This window comes from Mixophyes fleayi, chromosome 11 (genome assembly GCF_038048845.1).
Source record: "Mixophyes fleayi isolate aMixFle1 chromosome 11, aMixFle1.hap1, whole genome shotgun sequence".
Lineage (NCBI taxonomy): Eukaryota > Metazoa > Chordata > Amphibia > Anura > Limnodynastidae > Mixophyes > Mixophyes fleayi.
The window spans coordinates 628,029-649,083 of record NC_134412.1 but is presented as its reverse complement, the minus strand read 5'-3'; the positions used below and the strand labels follow the sequence as shown (position 1 = coordinate 649,083).

At 47.7% G+C, this 21,055-nt stretch overlaps 1 protein-coding gene across 1 annotated transcript in view; it reads right to left on the bottom strand.

The window, feature by feature from the left end:
* Nucleotides 1-21,055, bottom strand: part of EPHA8 (EPH receptor A8) — a 126,613-nt gene that overhangs the window by 60,270 nt on the left and 45,288 nt on the right. The window contains exon 3 of the mRNA XM_075191013.1: nucleotides 2,828-3,491. Within this exon, the coding sequence (XP_075047114.1) occupies nucleotides 2,828-3,491 (664 nt within the window). The remainder of the gene's footprint in view (nucleotides 1-2,827; nucleotides 3,492-21,055) is intronic.

The window sequence follows — 21,055 nt, the reverse complement described above, 5'->3', positions numbered from 1 at the left end:
TGGATCTCCGAGCAACAGCACAACTCAACCTTATTGTACTGAATATATAGGTGATATAACGTTTATCTTCCAGTGTTCTCAAACCCGACTCCACTTGGTTGGACTATTGCGTATAGGGGTAGTAGGTAAGTCACACTCTGTACTGGGGATACTGGGTAACAATAGAAGTAGACCTGGTATAGGGATAACAGACTTGGTACAGGGATAGCAGCTAAATGACAGGACCCAGCTAGCTCCAATCACTGTTCCCTTGGATGAAGTACATTTATTCCTGATAATTAATACTGGAATATAAATATATCTAACAGAGTTTTGATAACCTTGAATAAAGTGCAGAGAAAAGACAGCTCCACCTTGCAAACATCATTTCCATGTTTGAAGAAGAGGACACTAAGTACCCATTATACAGCCAAAATAAACAAATAACACTCTAAAGTGTCTCCCAGGGATAAAGACCGTCCATGTATTGAAACAGTCTACTTGCTGGTGATGAAGTCGCTGGGCGGCCATCAGTCACATCTATCAGCGTTTACACAGTTGGATCCTTGGTGGTGCAGGTTTTATGAGTCTGGAAATGTGATGCTTCCCATCTAATCAGCTGCGTGTTTGTGTCTTAGAAGTAAAAATAGAATGTTAAATATCTATGTTGTGGGTAAAGTTAGAAACAGCTCATTTAAATAAAAATATTGCTTCTTCCAGGTTGATCCCAGTTAATATAACAGGGACACATAAAAGCTAGGAGTATTATTGTATTTATTCACAAAACAACAACCTATTTACCAGAGATGATGATGCCAATCTTTACTCTGTTAGGACTGTAGGAATCCAAAATCATGACGTAGCTATCAACCAAACTCCCAACAATAATCCATGTGTGCAGCCAAACCAGCCACTGAGCCCAACAAGTACCAGGACCAGAGTGTGCTCAATACAGTGTGCCGAAAAGTCTAGAAGAGAGTGTAATGTGCATACTGGGATACCGGGTAACAATGGAAGGTACTAGCTGAGTAAAGGGGTAGTAGGTAAGTCGCACTCTATACTGGGGATACTGGGTAACAATAGAAGGTAGTAGCTGAGTAAAGGGGTAGTAGGTAAGTCACACTCTATACTGGGGATACCGGGTAACAATGGAAGGTATTAGCTGAGTATAGGGGTAGTAGGTAAGTCACACCCTGTACTGGGGCTATGGATAATATTGGAGTGTTTTAGCTGGGTATAGGGGTAGTAGGAAAGTCCCACTCTATACTGGGGATACCGGGTAACAATGGAAGGTATTAGCTGAGTATAAGGGTAGTAGGTAAGTCACACCCTGTACTAGGGATACTGGGTAACAATAGAAGGTATTAGCTGAGTATAGGGGTAGTAGGTAAGTCACACCCTGTACTAGGGATACTGGGTAACAATAGAAGGTATTAGCTGAGTATAGGGGTAGTAGGTAAGTCACACTCTGTACTGGGGATACTGGGTAACAATAGAAGGTAGTAGCTGAGTATAGGGGTAGTAGGTAAGTCACACTCTATACTGGGTAGCAATGGAAGGTATTAGCTGAGTATAGGGGTAGTAGGTAAGTCACACTCTGTACTGGGGATACTGGGTAGCAATGGAAGGTATTAGCTGAGTATAGGGGTAGTAGGTAAGTCACACTCTGTACTGGGGATACTGGGTAGCAAGGGAAGGTATTAGCTGAGTATAGGGGTAGTAGGTAAGTCACACCCTGTACTGGGGATACTGAGTAACAATAGAAGGTAGTAGCTGAGTATAGTTGTAGTAGGTAAGTCACACCCTGTACTGGGGATACTGGCTAACAATAGAAGGTAGTAGCTCTCTATAATACAGCAGGTATAATCTTTCTTTTCATGTACGGATGAAAGTAGCAAAAATGAATTGTTAAATACACCCACAATTTTATATCAATGAAGAAAGCACCTACCAGACATCTAGGTGAATCCACAATCAGAAGAGGCAGCTAATGCTAGCGGTACTTTAAGTGATCCGGCTACTGACAGCCGTACCTACCTCGGTTGTAAATACACAAACATTCCACCTCTCTAAGTGTAAGGGGCCAGATCTGCAAACGGACTTTGGGGCTTTTGTTTGTGGGCACAAATCTGCTTATTTTATTCTAAGAAAATGGTGGTACTCCCAACTCAGCGGCAGCCCCTTTGACCTTACAGATGGTAAATCTCCTTTCTCCAATGCTCCAGATTTGGGAGGGTGAAATGAAAATCTTCACATTATATACAATCTGCACAGCAGATCAGTGACCTATACACCAGGACTAACGTGTGTAACATCACAGTGATTTCTCTTTCCTGACTGATGAGAACAGTTTTATGGAACCAAAAGGGACACTTGTATGTCCTAAATAAAGTATTTTTAACAGACTGTGGTGTCAAATTGTATCAAAGCCACTTTAAAAGATTTCTCTTGAATATCCAGTGGCTGCACCCTAACCCTCTAGAATATTCTTAGTCTTATACCTCTGCAATATCATAAACCTGAATTATTCCCTCTAACAAATATTTCCTTTTAGATTCTGCTTCTTCTGCATTCTTTCCTCTAGAATATTCTTACTCTACGCTCTGACCTCTACAATAGTCCTACTCTGTCCACCTCCATATAATGCTATGTTAACATTTTGTAAGTTTTTCTAAATAAACAGTAATCTCTATAGGTGGTCAACTATTTCATTGTATTTGTCTGCATCAAGAATATTTCTCTTTAGAAATGCAGCCTTGGAAATCAGTGCAATTCTTCTAAGATTGGTTTGTGTGAATAAGACACTGGAAGCGATTCCCTTATTATAAAATAAAGGTGACTCACTTACCTACACAAGAATCGATCCGCTCCTCGAAGCCGGCACTGCACACACACTTCCCGATGGGTACAAGCCACTCTCCTTCTGCACTGCAGTACATTTTGGGGGTATCCTTCTCCTCTGAGTGTCCTACGCACTCTCCCCGGACCTCTACCAAAGAGGAAGAGTCAGCTCCAGTAACCGCCTCAGAGAAGGCAGCCAAGTTCCGAACCATAGACGGACACTTCTTATAATACACTCGAACTGACACAATGGCGATACAAGCCCCAATGTCTTGAAAGGCCAAATAAAATCCACGTCTACTCAAAGGTCCAACACCACGGACTTCTGTATTAAGCTTGAGTTTCCGTACTCCAAGATCAACACTGGTGAAACTCTCGTCTGCAGCAATCGTGTCAATCTTCAGGAACTGACTCTCTCGAGTGCTGGTGCCAAGGTCCCGGTCACTCTCCAGGTAGTACAGGTTGAAGGTCTCCTTACATGTCCCCAACACCCCCGGCATACTGTTACAATCTCTCAGTGTGAACTTAATCTCGGCATACACCCGACGGGCACCATCTCTTTGCACCCAGTTTGTCCTCAGCCAATTGTTCTGATTAGGTGTCATCACGTTGCAGACCTGATATGTGTGTATAGGACTGAAGAACTCGTCCATTTCATTGATGGAGTCCCACTGCAATGGAGGACAAGAATCACTGTTAGTTTCAGCCAATTCAAATATGAAACTCACATTACTCCAACCTAACCCAAAGCTTTGCCAATATGTTTGTACGATTCACTAAAATCTGACACTTGTCTGGTCAAGTTCTTGGAATAAATTCATATTCAGAGCTTCGATTTAGCCAACGAATTATCAAGTGAAAAATATTGTAGAATATTTTTGTGCCCTATTGCCCGGAATACTTAGGACTTTCCCATGATTTTAAGCACCATACCTAAAATATACTAAATTCCATGTAAAAATGTACCATGTCTTTCCACACACTGTCCCTAGCATTGTCTAGCAGCGCTCCTGACAGTGACTGGCCGACGAGGTGCTAGGTGATCACATATCGTGTATGACATCCCCCTTATTGCATTGTGTAGCAGTGCTCCTCACAGTGCAGGAGAAAAGATTTGGTCAGGGGCAAACTGGGCTAAGAGTCAGGGTGACCTATTCTCCCCAGGCTGGTCCTATGGTGGGCTGCCTGGCCCGGCTCACTAGGGCTGAACACAAACATGTGTGAACCGAACTGCCACCTGCGCCACTAAAACCTGGAAACTTTTCTCACTCCTCGGTTAGGGTCCAGGCTGGGCAGTGCTGTGCTTGTTCTGGTGGCATCTGACCAGGTAGCTAGGACTTGCAGGGACTAAGACAGGTACCTTGGATGAGCTCTTAGTTCAGGGATTTTGTGGGCTCCTGGGCTGGGCTACGGGTGCAGTAAGTAGCCTCTAGGCCTAAACAATGGTTCAGGGCTCAGCCCTCAGGACCAGCCACTGTGGACCATTCCTTCCTTTTCTTCCCTCAATGCGGGGCAGCTGCCCTCATCTCTTCTTTTCTGCTCGGTAGTTATGGAGACTTCACTTTCCGGAGGAAGAAGTCTGACTCGCACCTTCTACAGAGATGGTAAGTGTGTTGTGGGGCTATTACTATAATGTGAGATCTGGGTTATTAATGTTATGTGGGGACTAGTTGGAGCTATGAAAATTGATTGGTTTTGCGTACAATGTGGAGTCTCTGTGTATGCTACTAGTTTACTGTTAGGGCTGGTAGTGGGGGAATAACTCACCACACAACCAGTATCATATCTGCCTGGTAACAGACCTGGAGCCGGGTATGCCAAGGATCTCAGCCACATATCATTATCAACTGACAGTTTCTTAGTAACAGGAGAATAAGGATCATTTCGGAACGGCCACATTTGCCAGCTGTGGTGCAGATGACCTGGTGCTGTCATGCTCCATTTATAAACAAATGTGCTTGATATTGTGCAACACGCATGTAGATTGCCTGTAAGCATGACAGCGTCTGCAGGGTTAGCTGGGTGTGTTTCCAGCCTTCTAGGTACAGGTGTGTATTTCTGGAACGCTAAGTATGTTTTTAGTGTGTATTCCTCGGACATGATACCGTTGTGTGCTCCAGCAGACTAGATACAGACATGTATTGGTAGTACGGATACAGATGTGTATTACTGGTGTTTGTCTTCAGAAATAAACATCCAGGGATGGCGACGGGGCCGGATTTACCACTAGGCAACCTAGGCACCTGCCTAGGGCCTAGCGGCTTTCAGGGGGCCTAGATGGAAGGGGGGGACAAAAAGAAGAAAAAAAAATTGCAGCCCCTCCCCCGACTCGCGGCACCAACCCCCCCCCCCCCCCCCCGCGACTTTTGTGTGTGAAGGGGGGGGGGGTGGTCGAGTGCAGCGAGTCGGGGGGGGGGGGGGGCTGCTTCTGCTTAGCTACCTTCCCAGGTCACTCTGACATCACAGGGTCATGTGGCAGCGGTCACATGGTACACAGTGTTAGGTGGGCTGCTGGATCTCTATGGCAGTCAGTGTGCAGGAGCTGCAGCATTTGTGTCTGTTCCTGGAGTCACAGATAAAGGTAAGAAGAAGGGGTCTGTGATGGAGAGCTAGTGTGTGTGAGATTGAAGCTGCAGTGTAAGAGGGGGCATGTGTGAAGGTGCTGGGCAGAGAGGGGGCATCGGTGAGGGTACTGGGCAGAGAGGGGCATGTGTGAAGGTGCTGGGCAGAGAGGGGGCATGTGTGAAGGTGCTGGGCAGAGAGGGGGCATCGGTGAGGGTACTGGGCAGAGAGGGGGCATGTGTGAAGGTGCTGGGCAGAGAGGGGGCATGTGTGAAGGTGCTGGGCACAGAGAGGGGGCATCGGTAAGGGTACTGGGCAGAGAGGGGGCATGTGTGAAGGTGCTGGGCAGAGAGGGGGCATTGGTGAGGGTACTGGGCAGAGAGGGGGGGCATGTGTGAAGGTGCTGGGCAGAGAGGGGGCATGTGTGAAAGTGCTGGGCAGAGAGGGGGCATCGGTGAGGGTACTGGGCAGAGAGGGGGCATCGGTGAGGGTACTGGGCAGAGAGGGGGCATGTGTGAAGGTACTGGGCAGAGAGGGGGCATCGGTGAGGGTACTGGGCAGAGAGGGGGCATCGGTGAGGGTACTGGGCAGAGAGGGGGCATCGGTGAGGGTACTGGGCAGAGAGGGGGCATGTGTGAAGGTGCTGGGCAGAGAGGGGGCATCGGTGAGGGTACTGGGCAGAGAGGGGGCATCGGTGAGGGTACTGGGCAGAGAGGGGCATGTGTGAAGGTGCTGGGCAGAGAGGGGGCATCGGTGAGGGTACTGGGCAGAGAGGGGGCATCGGTGAGGGTACTGGGCAGAGAGGGGCATGTGTGAAGGTGCTGGGCAGAGAGGGGGCATCGGTGAGGGTACTGGGCAGAGAGGGGGCATCGGTGAGGGTACTGGGCAGAGAGGGGGCATGTGTGAAGGTACTGGGCAGAGAGGGGGCATCGGTGAGGGTACTGGGCAGAGAGGGGGCATCGGTGAGGGTACTGGGCAGAGAGGGGGCATGTGTGAAGGTACTGGGCAGAGAGGGGGCATCGGTGAGGGTACTGGGCAGAGAGGGGGCATCGGTGAGGGTACTGGGCAGAGAGGGGGCATCGGTGAGGGTACTGGGCAGAGAGGGGGCATGTGTGAAGGTGCTGGGCAGAGAGGGGGCATCGGTGAGGGTACTGGGCAGAGAGGGGGCATCGGTGAGGGTACTGGGCAGAGAGGGGCATGTGTGAAGGTGCTGGGCAGAGAGGGGGCATCGGTGAGGGTACTGGGCAGAGAGGGGGCATCGGTGAGGGTACTGGGCAGAGAGGGGCATGTGTGAAGGTACTGGGCAGAGAGGGGGCATCGGTGAGGGTACTGGGCAGAGAGGGGGCATCGGTGAGGGTACTGGGCAGAGAGGGGGCATCGGTGAGGGTACTGGGCAGAGAGGGGGCATGTGTGAAGGTGCTGGGCAGAGAGGGGGCATCGGTGAGGGTACTGGGCAGAGAGGGGGCATCGGTGAGGGTACTGGGCAGAGAGGGGCATGTGTGAAGGTGCTGGGCAGAGAGGGGGCATCGGTGAGGGTACTGGGCAGAGAGGGGATGTGTGAAGGTGCTGGGCAGAGAGGGGGCATCGGTGAGGGTACTGGGCAGAGAGGGGGCATCGGTGAGGGTACTGGGCAGAGAGGGGCATGTGTGAAGTGTCCTGGAACGCCGCTTACCCTGCGCTGCAATACTTGTGTGTTACCACGCATGGCTGCAGCTCATTACTCAATCATATTCAATGTGATTAAAGCTTCTCAGGGAAACGTCCCCACTTTGTATTGTTACAGATCCACAATTTCAAACGATTTTTAAGCAGAATTTGAATAAAGCAATTTCAGTCCCCAAGAAGAAATGACGCAATCAGAGGGTGCGGGAGGGAAATCCAGAATAATATGGTTCCTATTACATCAACGGACAATAACAGACATGTACAAATAGATAGATAGACAGGTAGATAGACATGAGGTAGATAGATAGATATGTGATAAGTAGATAGATATGAGATAGATATGTGATAAGTAGATAGATAGATAGATAGATATGAGGTAGATGGATGGATCACTAGCAGCAATTTTGTGCTAATCTCAGGGGAACTTGAATGAATTAAAACTATTGTCGCAATTTATTGAGTAGAAAATAAGACAACATCTGTTTTGTGTCTGGTTACTGTGAAGCCCCAGAGAAATTAATCAGAACCGTCCTCTGCAGGCGCGGCGTCTGGTACCAGATTGAATTCTCTGTTTCCTAAGCGCCTTCGCCAGTTTGAGGCCAGAATTTAACAAGTGGAGGTTTCTCTGAGTTAAATACCCTGAGCAGAGGCTGAGGTGCAGGAAAGAAGCAGCTGGAGGCTGGGATGGGGCTGATAGAACCCAGTGTGTCGCGGGCAGGAGAACAGAAATCTGACGGAGAAGATAATGGCTCCGGAGCTCATCCTCTTACATCTACAAAACGTTGTTTATGATTATTTTTAATAATGTTTCCCAGTAGAATTCTTTATTTTACTATCATTTACTTTCATTTGTAAACTTCCCTGATGAAGGGGCCTCTGTGCTCTGGAAGATAGCAAATATAATCATTTCTGTGGTTAGCCAATAATGGTATCACTCCTAAAATACTTTTGTCTTTTTTGACACAGAAGTATTTAACATCACATTATTTTACTATACAGAATCTTACACTCAAAATATTTATTTGACCATATTTCTAGGTTCAGTCAGGACTTTTATGGTGTGTTGCTCAGATCACTAGTGTGAGACAGAGGGGAGGGAACTGACTGACCACTCCTCCAGCGCAGGCTGGCCACTCCCTCTTTTTGTGGGCACGTCGGCGCTGAGCGATCACTGTCCCGATTCCCAAACATCCAAAGTTGGAGGCAATATAATTGTATTTGTGTCAGACTCTGAGGGGAATATGGTAAATCTAGAGTGGAAAATACTTGAGATATAAACACACAAAGCACAAATCAGACACATCCTGCACGAAAGCCGCAGTTTATAATAGAGCGCAGTTCTGACCAATGATGTGTTTGGATTTGATTCTCCCTACACAGTACTCGCCGGATGGTAACAGACTACAGGATACACACGAGCATATGTGCATTAGACGGTCACAGCAAAACGTATACAAAACTATTTATATTATAAAATAAATTAACACACTCTAAAGTCCAATCATTAATTAAAAAAAAGTTTGGTTTAAAAAATATATAGTTTTTATATTTTTTTATAATTTTCTTTTGCATTAAATCGATAAATCCAGAAGCTCTTTAAGCATACTGTACCTACAGAGCATCTCCCTTTGTACAGTTGTCCCAACTTTTACTGGTCTGCGCACTGGTAGCTGCTCACCACTTCCGTATTCTCCTCTCTGGTGTTTTACTGAATAAAACGGGAGAACTCTATTACCTGGAAGAGTCAGAGCGCCATCATCATCATCATCATCATCATCTACTTAGAGAGCGCCACTATTTGTACAGAGAACTCTGTGTTACTGTAATTTAACTCCTGAAAGTAAAGGGACACCCAGGCTGAAGTATAACCATCATGTAATGGGAGCACTGGCCGCCGTCTGCCGCTTCCGCACTGCTTACGCCTGGATCGTGTCTCAGACCCGTATTTATTACAGGGAGATAATCTCTCTCCGGGTGTTTGTACCAGATTCTTCTGGTGAAAGCTTCCCCAAGGGTAGCGGAACAACCACTATCCCCCTGTCACTATCTTAGGATGACAGTAACAGGTACTAAGGAATGAAAAATACTAATTTAAACAAAGCTTATTTTCATTCCGAATGTTGGTCAAAGCTTTTATTTATTTTACATTTTTTATATATCTTTTTTAGCATTTTTATGTTTGTTATTTTTATTAGAGGAACTGAAGGCCCAAGTCCAGGATTTCGGAGCCAATGGGTGTTGCACAAAGGCAGGTCAGGTATGGCCAGATCCACTGCGGTAATGGCGGGTCAGGTATGGCCAGATCCACTGCGGTAATGGCGGGTCAGGTGTAGCCAGATCCACTGCGGTAATGGCGGGTCAGGTGTAGCCAGATCCACTGCGGTAATGGCGGGTCAGGTATGGCCAGATCCACTGCGGTAATGGCGGGTCAGGTGTAGCCAGATCCACTGCGGTAATGGCGGGTCAGGTGTAGCCAGATCCACTGCGGTAATGGCGGGTCAGGTATGGCCAGATCCACTGCGGTAATGGCGGGTCAGGTATGGCCAGATCCACTGCGGTAATGGCGGGTCAGGTATGGCCAGACCCACTGCGGTAAGGGCGGGTCAGGTATGGCCAGACCCACTGCGGTAATGGCGGGTCAGGTATGGCCAGATCCACTGCGGTAATGGCGGGTCAGGTGTGGCCAGATCCACTGCGGTAATGGCGGGTCAGGTGTGGCCAGATCCACTGCGGTAATGGCGGGTCAGGTGTGGCCAGATCCACTGCGGTAATGGCGGGTCAGGTGTGGCCAGACCCACTGCGGTAAGGGCGGGTCAGGTGTGGCCAGATCCACTGCGGTAATGGCGGGTCAGGTGTGGCCAGATCCACTGCGGTAATGGCGGGTCAGGTGTGGCCAGATCCACTGCGGTAATGGCGGGTCAGGTGTGGCCAGATCCACTGCGGTAATGGCGGGTCAGATGTGGCCAGATCCACTGCGGTAATGGCAGGTCATGTGTTGCCAGATCCACTGCGGTAATGGCGGGTCAGATGTGGCCAGATCCACTGCGGTAATGGCGGGTCAGGTATGGCCAGATCCACTGCGGTAATGGCGGGTCAGGTGTACAATATTGTTCTGTTGGAAACTGCTCCCTTTGTGCTGATCTCAGTCTGATCACTGATCAGTTCAGTTTTACAATGATGGTAAATATAGAGGTAAAAATACTCTTACCTTAGTCTACAGTGGATCTGCTCATACCTGACCCTCCATTGCTGCAGTGGATCTGCCCATACCTCACCCGCCATTGCTGCAGTGGATCTGCCCATACCTCACCCGCCATTGCTGCAGTGGATCTGCTCATACCTCACCCGCCATTGCTGCAGTGGATCTGCCCATACCTCACCCGCCATTGCTGCAGTGGATCTGCCCATACCTCACCCGCCATTGCTGCAGTGGATCTGCCCATACCTCACCCGCCATTGCTGCAGTGGATCTGCCCATACCTCACCTGCCATTGCTGCAGTGGATCTGCCCATACCTCACCCGCCATTGCCGCAGTGGCTGCCCATACCTGACTCGCCATTGCCGCAGTGGCTGCCCATACCTGACCCGACATTGCTGCAGTGGATCTTCCCATACCTGACCCACCATTGTCACAGTGGCTGCTCACACCTGACCCGCCATTGCTGCAGTGGATCTGCCCATACCTGACCCACCATTGCCGCAGTGGCTGCCCATACCTGATCCTCCATTGCTGCAGTGGATCTGCCCATACCTGACCCTCCAATGCTGCAGTGGATCTTACCATACCTGACCCTCCATTGCTGCAGTGGATCTGCCCATACCTGACCCTCCATTGCTGCAGTGGATCTGCCCATACCTGACCCTCCATTGCTGCAGTGGATCTGCCCATACCTGACCCTCTATTGCTGCAGTGGATCTGCCCATACCTGACCCTCCATTGCTGCAGTGGATCTGCCCATACCTGATCCTCCATTGCTGCAGTGGATCTGCCCATACCTGACCCTCCAATGCTGCAGTGGATCTTACCATACCTGACCCTCCATTGCTGCAGTGGATCTGCCCATACCTGACCCTCCATTGCTGCAGTGGATCTGCCCATACCTGACCCTCCATTGCTGCAGTGGATCTGCCCATACCTGACCCTCTATTGCTGCAGTGGATCTGCCCATACCTGACCCTCCATTGCTGCAGTGGATCTGCCCATACCTGACCCTCCATTGCTGCAGTGGATCTGCCCATACCTGACCCTCTATTGCCGAAACACCCATGCGCAGTGGCTCCAAAATCCTGGACTTTGGCCATCCACTATTCCTCTGCAGTGTACCCCCTTTAGTCTGCCCATGTATAAATGATGATGTCCTAGGTGGAGCGAGACCTAGTGGGAATCACAGTTAATGGAAGAATTTACTGTGTTCCAAATGGACTGGATACTGCTGTTTCTCCAGACAGAGCCGTAGCTTAAAATTCTAGCGCCTGGGGCAAGAATGTAAAATGCCGCCCTCCTAGCCCTCAAGTTTAACCAAATGAACTAAAAATGTTCCTAAACTGCGCCCCCCCTTCAGCATTGTGCCCTGGTCGGTCGCCCCTATCGCACAGCGCTAATTACAGCCCTGTCTCCAGATATATTTTGCTGAAAACTGGTGAATCTGTAAATAGTTACATATAAGTCTCCCAAATAGTATTATTAACTACATTATATATTAGAGTGATTTATGTTAAGGGATTAATAATGTATCTTCTGATTGTTGCTATTATGTCATCAATTGTATTTTTCTCAGCAACTCATATATCTGGGATACCTTCAAATAACAAACTATTAATCATTAGGAGTTCATTAATATAACAAAATTGTGCATAATTTCTAGCGATAAAATTGGATGTTGTGGTCCTGAGATTCCAGCATCCGGACATCTGTTCAGCGGACGTTTCTCGATGAATCTTTATCCATCTGAAGCCTGGCTGGGTTTTGCCCCATTTTTTGGAATGTTTTGGGAAGAACTTTTTATTTCCTAATCCAGCCAAAGTAGATTGATATCGTCTTTGTGCCACCGCTGTAGGAGGGCAGCTGCTGCCACCACTAGGCTCCTTCATCGACACATGGGACTGCTCGTGCATCTGGGCTGAGTGTGTGGACGCTGCAGCACCTCTTTGCTGGTTCATCTGGCAGATTCCTCCTGCATCAGGACAGTTGGATGGTGAAAAAGCTGAGACAGGAAGTTGGGCTCAGCGTAGGACCCCAGGGAAGGGACCAGTCTCCATGATGCCTCTTTCTTACTTCAGTGACTGGGGGGTTTCACCAAAACTGACTTCCAAAAATTTGTCCCTTGGGCCTGCTGCCATCTTGAAGCTGATCTTGGCTCCTGGGGGGCTGGGCACTTGTTCCCGAGTGGCTGTCCTCTTGCATTCCCTGGTCGAGCACTTTGTCCCTATATCCTGCGGAGTTCCCAGGCTCAGAAGTGGTAACTAAGACTTATTGCTGATGTTTCCACAAGTCAGACTCTCTCTCTATACTGATATAAACCCATTTATACTTGTCTCTTCCAGCTCCCTATATAGCGTTTCCTTACCTGGTACATTAATAGATTATGCAGACAATGCTGCCGCGGACTGTCCTGAACTCAGACATCTCTGCGTGACTTTTGTTTTCCAGAGAGATTAATCATGGTCTGACTGCTAGTGAAATCCCTGTATAATGATATGCTTATTTCAGAGTAAATGCCTTGTTTTGGAAACAAAATGAGATATGAACAGCAGGTACAATAGCTAAGCCTATAAACGCGGAGTCTTCTGCCCCTCTCATGTTCTGCAGCTTGCGCCATTCAGTAAATAGGTGCGTCTCCCGCAGATGAATTAGTCATATCAATCTGCTTTATATACTGGGGTGGGGGGAACACAGATTTTCACATGTTTAATACATTAATTTCTACGCCTGGAGCAAAAGCCTATTAACATTTTATCTTTAAAAGAGGAAAATCAGTTACAGAAATAAATAACAGAAGGAAATATCTTCCCCCTATTAATGCTTGTATAAATAACTGGGACAATAATGCAGAAGGGGGATATTATAGTTAGGCCCCCGGGACAGGAAAGGTTCATAGTGACTCAAATGTGTATAGAAGAGAAGGTGGAAATCCAAGGGGTTAAACTGTATACAATACATGGAAGATATAAGCGTAGATTGTAAGTTCTTGTGGGTAGGACCATCGTTACTTTGTGTTTTACGCCATCGTATGTTATTTCTTTGTATCAGGGGGATCGTGATACAAAGACAAACTCAATGTACAGTGCTATGTAATATGCTTTATAAAGGATAATGATAAATTTACGCATCCAGTATTATACCTCTGCAATCTCTCACATACGGTATATGTGTTATTACATCCCTGATTTTATCTTGGGTATTCCTCATTATCTGAGTACTGTACATAATACACAAGCAGAGCTAATATAAATTATTACGCTCTCATCATCAGTGTGTTATACACATAATATATAATATATCAAGATGAACATTTCCTCTTGAAGAAAAACTATATAATATTCACACTAATATAACTGACAAACAGTTCAGATTTTTGCCTCTTAAAAAGTCCATATTTTTCATTACATCACCAGCTGCACAATACAATGTTTCTTTTCCTCCATGTTCGATGTAATTGATATTATTGCTATTTTCTGAGCAGCTTAATATTTGTAAGCTGTGAAAATCACACTTAGTAAACATAGTTATGCTGGGTATTGAAGTGCAACACCCATTTCTGCTGGCGATAGGGATTTTCGCTCTTTAATAAACCGTCCCCATGTCTCCCAATGACTCACTGAGATGTAACCTGTAAGTTAGAGCTTGTTTAATGCTATATAAAAATACATAGAAATTAGACAGAGACAGACTGAGACTTGGAGAGAGAGAGACAGACTGAGACGTGGAGAGAGAGAGAGACAGACTGAGACGTGGAGAGAGAGAGAGACAGACTGAGACGTGGAGAGAGAGAGAGAGACAGACTGAGACGTGGAGAGAGAGAGAGAGAGACAGACTGAGACGTGGAGAGAGAGAGAGACAGGCTGAGACGTGGAGAGAGAGAGACAGGCTGAGACAAGTAGTACAAAGTAATCACAGATTATGTACGTATAAGGTGTATGTGATAGGAGAACACTCAAATAAAATTGCAGCATAGAACAGGTATAAGTGGGGCAGCAAGTGGAAAGAGCCCTGAGAGCTGCCATCTATAATATATTGTAACCGTTTCTCCATGTATATACACAATCCTGGAAAGACCGTCCGCGTACGACCTGTTCCAAAGGTGCGTTCTGCATCGGCTCAAGTTATCGTTGGTAGCGGAACTATGCAGAGGTCCGACTAACACACACAGTAACTGCAATTAAGTTTGGAGCTTTGGATGTCACTAAAAGACTGCGGTCTATATAGAGGGGTCTATGCATCCTAAGATGCGGTGCTGTTACTTATGTATCGCTGCACATCACAGTGAGGCATATTTATTCACTGCTAAGATGCACCATGTAGGGCTACAATGGGCGCAACCTGTCTGTGCAATGCAAACCTTGAAGCATTGCAGAACATTGCAGTCCCCATAGTAATCTATGGGGACTGCGATGCTGCACGGTATTCTGTGAAATCTCCTCCTTTAGGCATGTAATACATAGCAACATACTTAAAAGATGCAGAAACAGCCGTTTTAAGTGTCAAAAATGCTTGATGCATAGACCCCTTAATCTTTAGATGTTCTTTGAAAACCCATCTCTTATTTAGAGGTGACCTTATCCCCGATAACACTAACGCACCCTCACAACCATCTCAATCTCCACTCTCAGCCACGCTCGCTCCTCTTGTTTCAGCTGCGCCCTCTTCCCTTTAGAATGTAAGCTCTCTTATGAGCAGGGTCTTCCATACCCTTTGTTTTCATGTCTACATAAATTTTATATGCCTTGTATGAACTGTTTTATGTATGTCCTGTTATTCCTACTGTACGGCTCTGCGCAGCACTGTGGTGTATTACTAATTAATGATGATAATAATAATAATTAATAATAAAGTCAATCCAGGGACGTTACCAGATCAAACTCAGCCCGACAAGTGGTCCAGGAGTGAGATGGGCACCTGTAAGTCCATGTTGCACCCTGGGAGCTGACATTTAGGTGAGACAACAGAGATAGCGCCCCCTGTCCCCAGAGCCAGGATAAAACGCCCGGAGACCATGAGAGAGATTCAGTAGGGAAGATTGTGAAGTTGTCTGTCAGGACCGGCCTGTTGGGTCAAGAACTGGAGATTACAGCTGACACTTATAGTGCCACAAGTATGTATTTTAAATGGCGCCCCCATCTGGAAATATTAAGTGTTGCCACACCAGAAAAACATAATTATTGCCCACGGGTAATGAAATAGAAAGCCACTATAATATAATAAAATATAATAAAAAACCCTTACATATAAAAATGAAAGACATTTGACCCACTAATTTATTCTTACAATAATTTAACAAGAAAATTGTTAATAATTTTTGCCCCTCTAAACAACAAACCGTAATTAAGTTAAACTTGCATTGTGCCTCCTGTTATAGTAACATTGCCCAGCAGTGCAACAGTGATGTGTTTGCCAATCTCGCCTGTAGAAAGCAGCGCATTGTATCTGGCGATATTCAAGTCATTTTCAGACTAGTTTGCAAAATCGCAGCTTCATACATTTGGCGACTTGTTTAGCTAGAGTGGCAGTAAACCGCCGGGACTGCGACTTGTACTGATTTTGGAAATGACGATTTTGAAAGAAACACTTTACGGGTGTTTCTATATCAACTCGCCCTTTAATACATCGCTGAGTTCAAACCGAGAAAATCACTGAAAAAGCCAAATCGCAGCTTCATACATTTACCCCCAGGTATACCCTCTGCCCATCAGTGTGGGCAAATAGCCTGTGGGTGCCCCAGTATTGCGACACTCCATGTGAGTAAAAGGATGATACCATTGTTTAATAAAATAATCTCAGAGCTGACGTATGGCTGTAAAATGATGTTCACAGAACCCGCAGCCCCGTGCCAGGAATCACCCACAGAGGATACCAGCACTTGTACCCCCGTCAGAAGGAACCAGTGTAAGTTGTTTTCATTGACATTTCTTTATCTATTTTCAACATGATGAAATACAGATTAGATGTTTTACAATGTTTCCTCGTGTGGGTTACAATACTCTTGGAGTACATCTGTGGGTGCCTCATACATATGTGGGTGCCTCATACATGTGTGGGTGCCTCATACATGTGTGGGGGCCTCATACATATGTGGGTGCCTCATACATGTGTGGGGGCCTCATACATGTGTGGGTGCCTCATACATGTGTGGGGGCCTCATACATGTGTGGGGGCCTCATACATGTGTGGGGGCCTCATACATGTGTGGGGGCCTCATACATGTGTGGGGGCCTCATACATGTGTGGGGGCCTCATACATGTGTGGGGGCCTCATACATGTGTGGGTGCCTCATACATGTGTGGGTGCCTCATACATGTGTGGGTGCCTCATACATGTGTGGGGGCCTCATACATGTGTGGGGGCCTCATACATGTGTGGGGGCCTCATGCCATGTGTGGGGGCCTCATACATGTGTGGGGGCCTCAGCCATGTGTGGGTGCCTCATACATGTGTGGGTGCCTCATACATGTGTGGGGGCCTCATACATGTGTGGGGGCCTCATACATGTGTGGGTGCCTCATACATGTGTGGGGGCCTCATGCCATGTGTGGGGGCCTCATACATGTGTGGGTGCCTCATACATGTGTGGGGGCCTCATACATGTGTGGGGGCCTCATACATGTGTGGGGGGCCTCATGCCATGTGTGGGTGCCTCATCAATGTGTGGGTGCCTCATCAATGTGTGGGTGCCTCATACATGTGTGGGTGCCTCATACATGTGTGGGGGGCCTCATGCCATGTGTGGGGGCCTCATGCCATGTGTGGGGGCCTCATACATGTGTGGGGGCCTCATACATGTGTGGGGGCCTCAGCCATGTGTGGGGGCCTCATACATGTGTGGGGGCCTCATACATGTGTGGGGGCCTCATACATGTGTGGGGGCCTCATACATGTGTGGGGGGCCTCATGCCATGTGTGGGGGCCTCATGCCATGTGTGGGGGCCTCATGCCATGTGTGGGGGCCTCATGCCATGTGTGGGGGCCTCATACATGTGTGGGGGCCTCATACATATGTGGGGGCCTCATGCCATGTGTGGGTGAGTCATACATGTGTGGGTGCCTCATACATGTGTGGGGGCCTCATGCCATGTGTGGGGGCCTCATGCCATGTGTGGGGGCCCTCATACATGTGTGGGGGCCTCATACATGTGTGGGGGCCTCATACATGTGTGGGTGCCTCATGCCATGTGTGGGGGCCTCATGCCATGTGTGGGGGCCTCATGCCATGTGTGGGTGTCAGCAACACTGGAATGGGCTTAAGCGCTACATCAACATCATTGTACAACCTCATCTTTTTGGTCTAATAAAAGGTTCTTGGTGAAAAAAATCCCTTCATTGGTTTCAAACATTCTCTGCAAGTCCATCACACTATGTTATTGTAGTCCTTTATGGGGAGTGAGGTTACTAAGGTGAGTGAGCAAGCGTGTGGTGAGGTGAGTGAGCAAGCGTGTGGTGAGGTGAGTGAGCACGCGTGTGGTGAGGTGAGTGAGCACGCGTGTGGTGAGGTGAGTGAGCACGCGTGTGGTGAGGTGAGTGTGCACGCGTGTGGTGAGGTGAGTGAGAACATCTGAAACGATCCTCGCTCAGCCATTCATATTGGACCAGGCTGCAACACTTTGCCCCTGAGGAGATTTAGGGTCTGATTCATTAAGGAAATGTAAGCAAAAAATTGAGCAAGCTTTCTTACTCAAGTTTCTGGACAAACCATGTTACAATACAAGGGGTACAAATTAGTTTATTTTTTTGCACATAAGGAAAATACTGGTTGCTTTTTCATGTAGCGCACAGACACTTGGCCGTTGTTCACGTAGCGCACAGACACTTGGCCGTTGTTCACGTAGCGCACAGACACTTGGCCGTTGTTCACGTAGCGCACAGACACTTGGCCGTTGTTCACGTAGCGCACAGACACTTGGCCGTTGTTCACGTAGCGCACAGACACTTGGCCGTTGTTCGTGTAGCGCACAGACACTTGGCCGTTGTTCACGTAGCGCACAGACACTTGGCCGTTGTTCACGTAGCGCACAGACACTTGGCCGTTGTTCACGTAGCGCACAGACACTTGGCCGTTGTTCGTGTAGCGCACAGACACTTGGCCGTTGTTCACGTAGCGCACAGACACTTGGCCGTTGTTCACGTAGCGCACAGACACTTGGCCGTTGTTCGTGTAGCGCACAGACACTTGGCCGTTGTTCGTGTAGCGCACAGACACTTGGCCGTTGTTCGTGTAGCGCACAGACACTTGGCCGTTGTTCGTGTAGCGCACAGACACTTGGCCGTTGTTCGTGTAGCGCACAGACACTTGGCCGTTGTTCGTGTAGCGCACAGACACTTGGCCGTTGTTCGTGTAGCGCACAGACACTTGGCCGTTGTTCGTGTAGCGCACAGACACTTGGCCGTTGTTCACGTAGCGCACAGACACTTGGCCGTTGTTCGTGTAGCGCACAGACACTTGGCCGTTGTTCGTGTAGCGCACAGACACTTGGCCGTTGTTCGTGTAGCGCACAGACACTTGGCCGTTGTTCGTGTAGCGCACAGACACTTGGCCGTTGTTCCCGTAGCGCACAGACACTTGGCCGTTGTTCACGTAGCGCACAGACACTTGGCCGTTGTTCACGTAGCGCACAGACACTTGGCCGTTGTTCACGTAGCGCACAGACACTTGGCCGTTGTTCACGTAGCGCACAGACACTTGGCCGTTGTTCACGTAGCGCACAGACACTTGGCCGTTGTTCACGTAGCGCACAGACACTTGGCCGTTGTTCACGTAGCGCACAGACACTTGGCCGTTGTTCACGTAGCGCACAGACACTTGGCCGTTGTTCACGTAGCGCACAGACACTTGGCCGTTGTTCACGTAGCGCACAGACACTTGGCCGTTGTTCACGTAGCGCACAGACACTTGGCCGTTGTTCACGTAGCGCACAGACACTTGGCCGTTGTTCACGTAGCGCACAGACACTTGGCCGTTGTTCACGTAGCGCACAGACACTTGGCCCTTGTTCACGTAGCGCACAGACACTTGGCCGTTGTTCACGTAGCGCACAGACACTTGGCCGTTGTTCACGTAGCGCACAGACACTTGGCCGTTGTTCACGTAGCGCACAGACACTTGGCCGTTGTTCACGTAGCGCACAGACACTTGGCCGTTGTTCACGTAGCGCACAGACACTTGGCCGTTGTTCACGTAGCGCACAGACACTTGGCCGTTGTTCACGTAGCGCACAGACACTTGGCCCTTGTTCACGTAGCGCACAGACACTTGGCCCTTGTTCACGTAGCGCACAGACACTTGGCCCTTGTTCACGTAGCGCACAGACACTTGGCAGCTTATTTGTACACTGAAATTTAAAGTTGCTCTAGGACATGTCTTTCCCCAAATATAAATCTGTCATCAAGTTTTAAATTTACCCCCCCTCCCCCCATGCAACATGGTTTTACCTTACTTCCTTACTTTTACACTCTTTGCATTGTAACATGGTTTGTCCAGAAAACTTGAGTAAGAAAACTTCCTCAATTTTTTGCTTAACTTTCCTTAATGAATCAAGCCCTTAATCACTAGGTTGGCGCTCATCTGTCGCCTATAGCCCTATATCATAACCCGCCACAAGGGTGAGCTCCTGAGTCACACATCAGATATGGGTCACATCATCGGAATTAGAAGCACACAGCAGACGTCTAGAAATTAATATTATTCATTACTTTATCTTCAGCTGCAATATGATATATACTCCAGCCAAATATTTTATCTGTTATTAGATTCACAAAACTAATTTCATTTACATATGTTACAGGTGAATTCCTGTAAAATACAATTTAAAATAGAACCTAATGGCCGTATCAAAGGGCTAATTGGAGTGAGGAGAGTCAGGATGATTACATTTGTTGATGTCAATAACTCATGGCCGCAGGGAGAAAAAGAGTCACATTCTTATTACAAACTCACAAACAAACACAGCTGCCCTATTAGGTAAAGAGACTTCCTAAGGCCACACGTCCACTTCCACAGCTGAGTGGCCACGGCCGAGGACGACTCCTAACACCTTCACCGTGTACGGCCGGAGAGATAACATAACACACACTGGCTTCAGAGATTTGGAGAAACATTTTCTTTTCAGAAATGTGTAGTAATTGGCTTTACCGGAACTACAAACTTAGCAGGGGCCGGAGAGTGAGAAGGGCCCGTAGCCACCATACATATATTAGCAGCGGTGGTGCCATCACCATCATTTGCAGAAGAGCAGAGTGGGAATCGCAGGAGGACACACTACACTCCCCTCCCCAAATGTTGCTGTGGGGCCCAGAAGTGTAGTGTTCTCGGCTCGATCCTCTACCTGCGCCCAGCACCCTAGTAGCGCGGTTATTACCGAGGACATGAATGGCGCGATCAGTCATTGGATTAGATGAAACAGAGGCGCAGTCACTTATATAGCGATAAGAGACGGACATCCATTCACCTAAACTAAACCTGTCCCCTGATAGCACTTTGTGGTGCTTGGACTATTACTAAAATAATTGGGAATTGATCAAACAGAAATAGAATTAATAGCTTAATATTTTTTATTTCCCTGCAATAGATTTTCTCGGCATACAAGTATTATAACATAAAATAATAATCATAATAGCAATGTAAAACTAAGGGTAAGCTAATGTGGAATCTGATATTATTTAATGACTCCAAAGGAAACTCTTACAGTATGAAGTTTATTTATTAAGCTGCCGCATTTGTAAGTATTCTATTGATTTATAGGGTATGGTTCGGCATATCGATGCTGAGAAGAGAGACAAGACTCACCCCGACGTGACT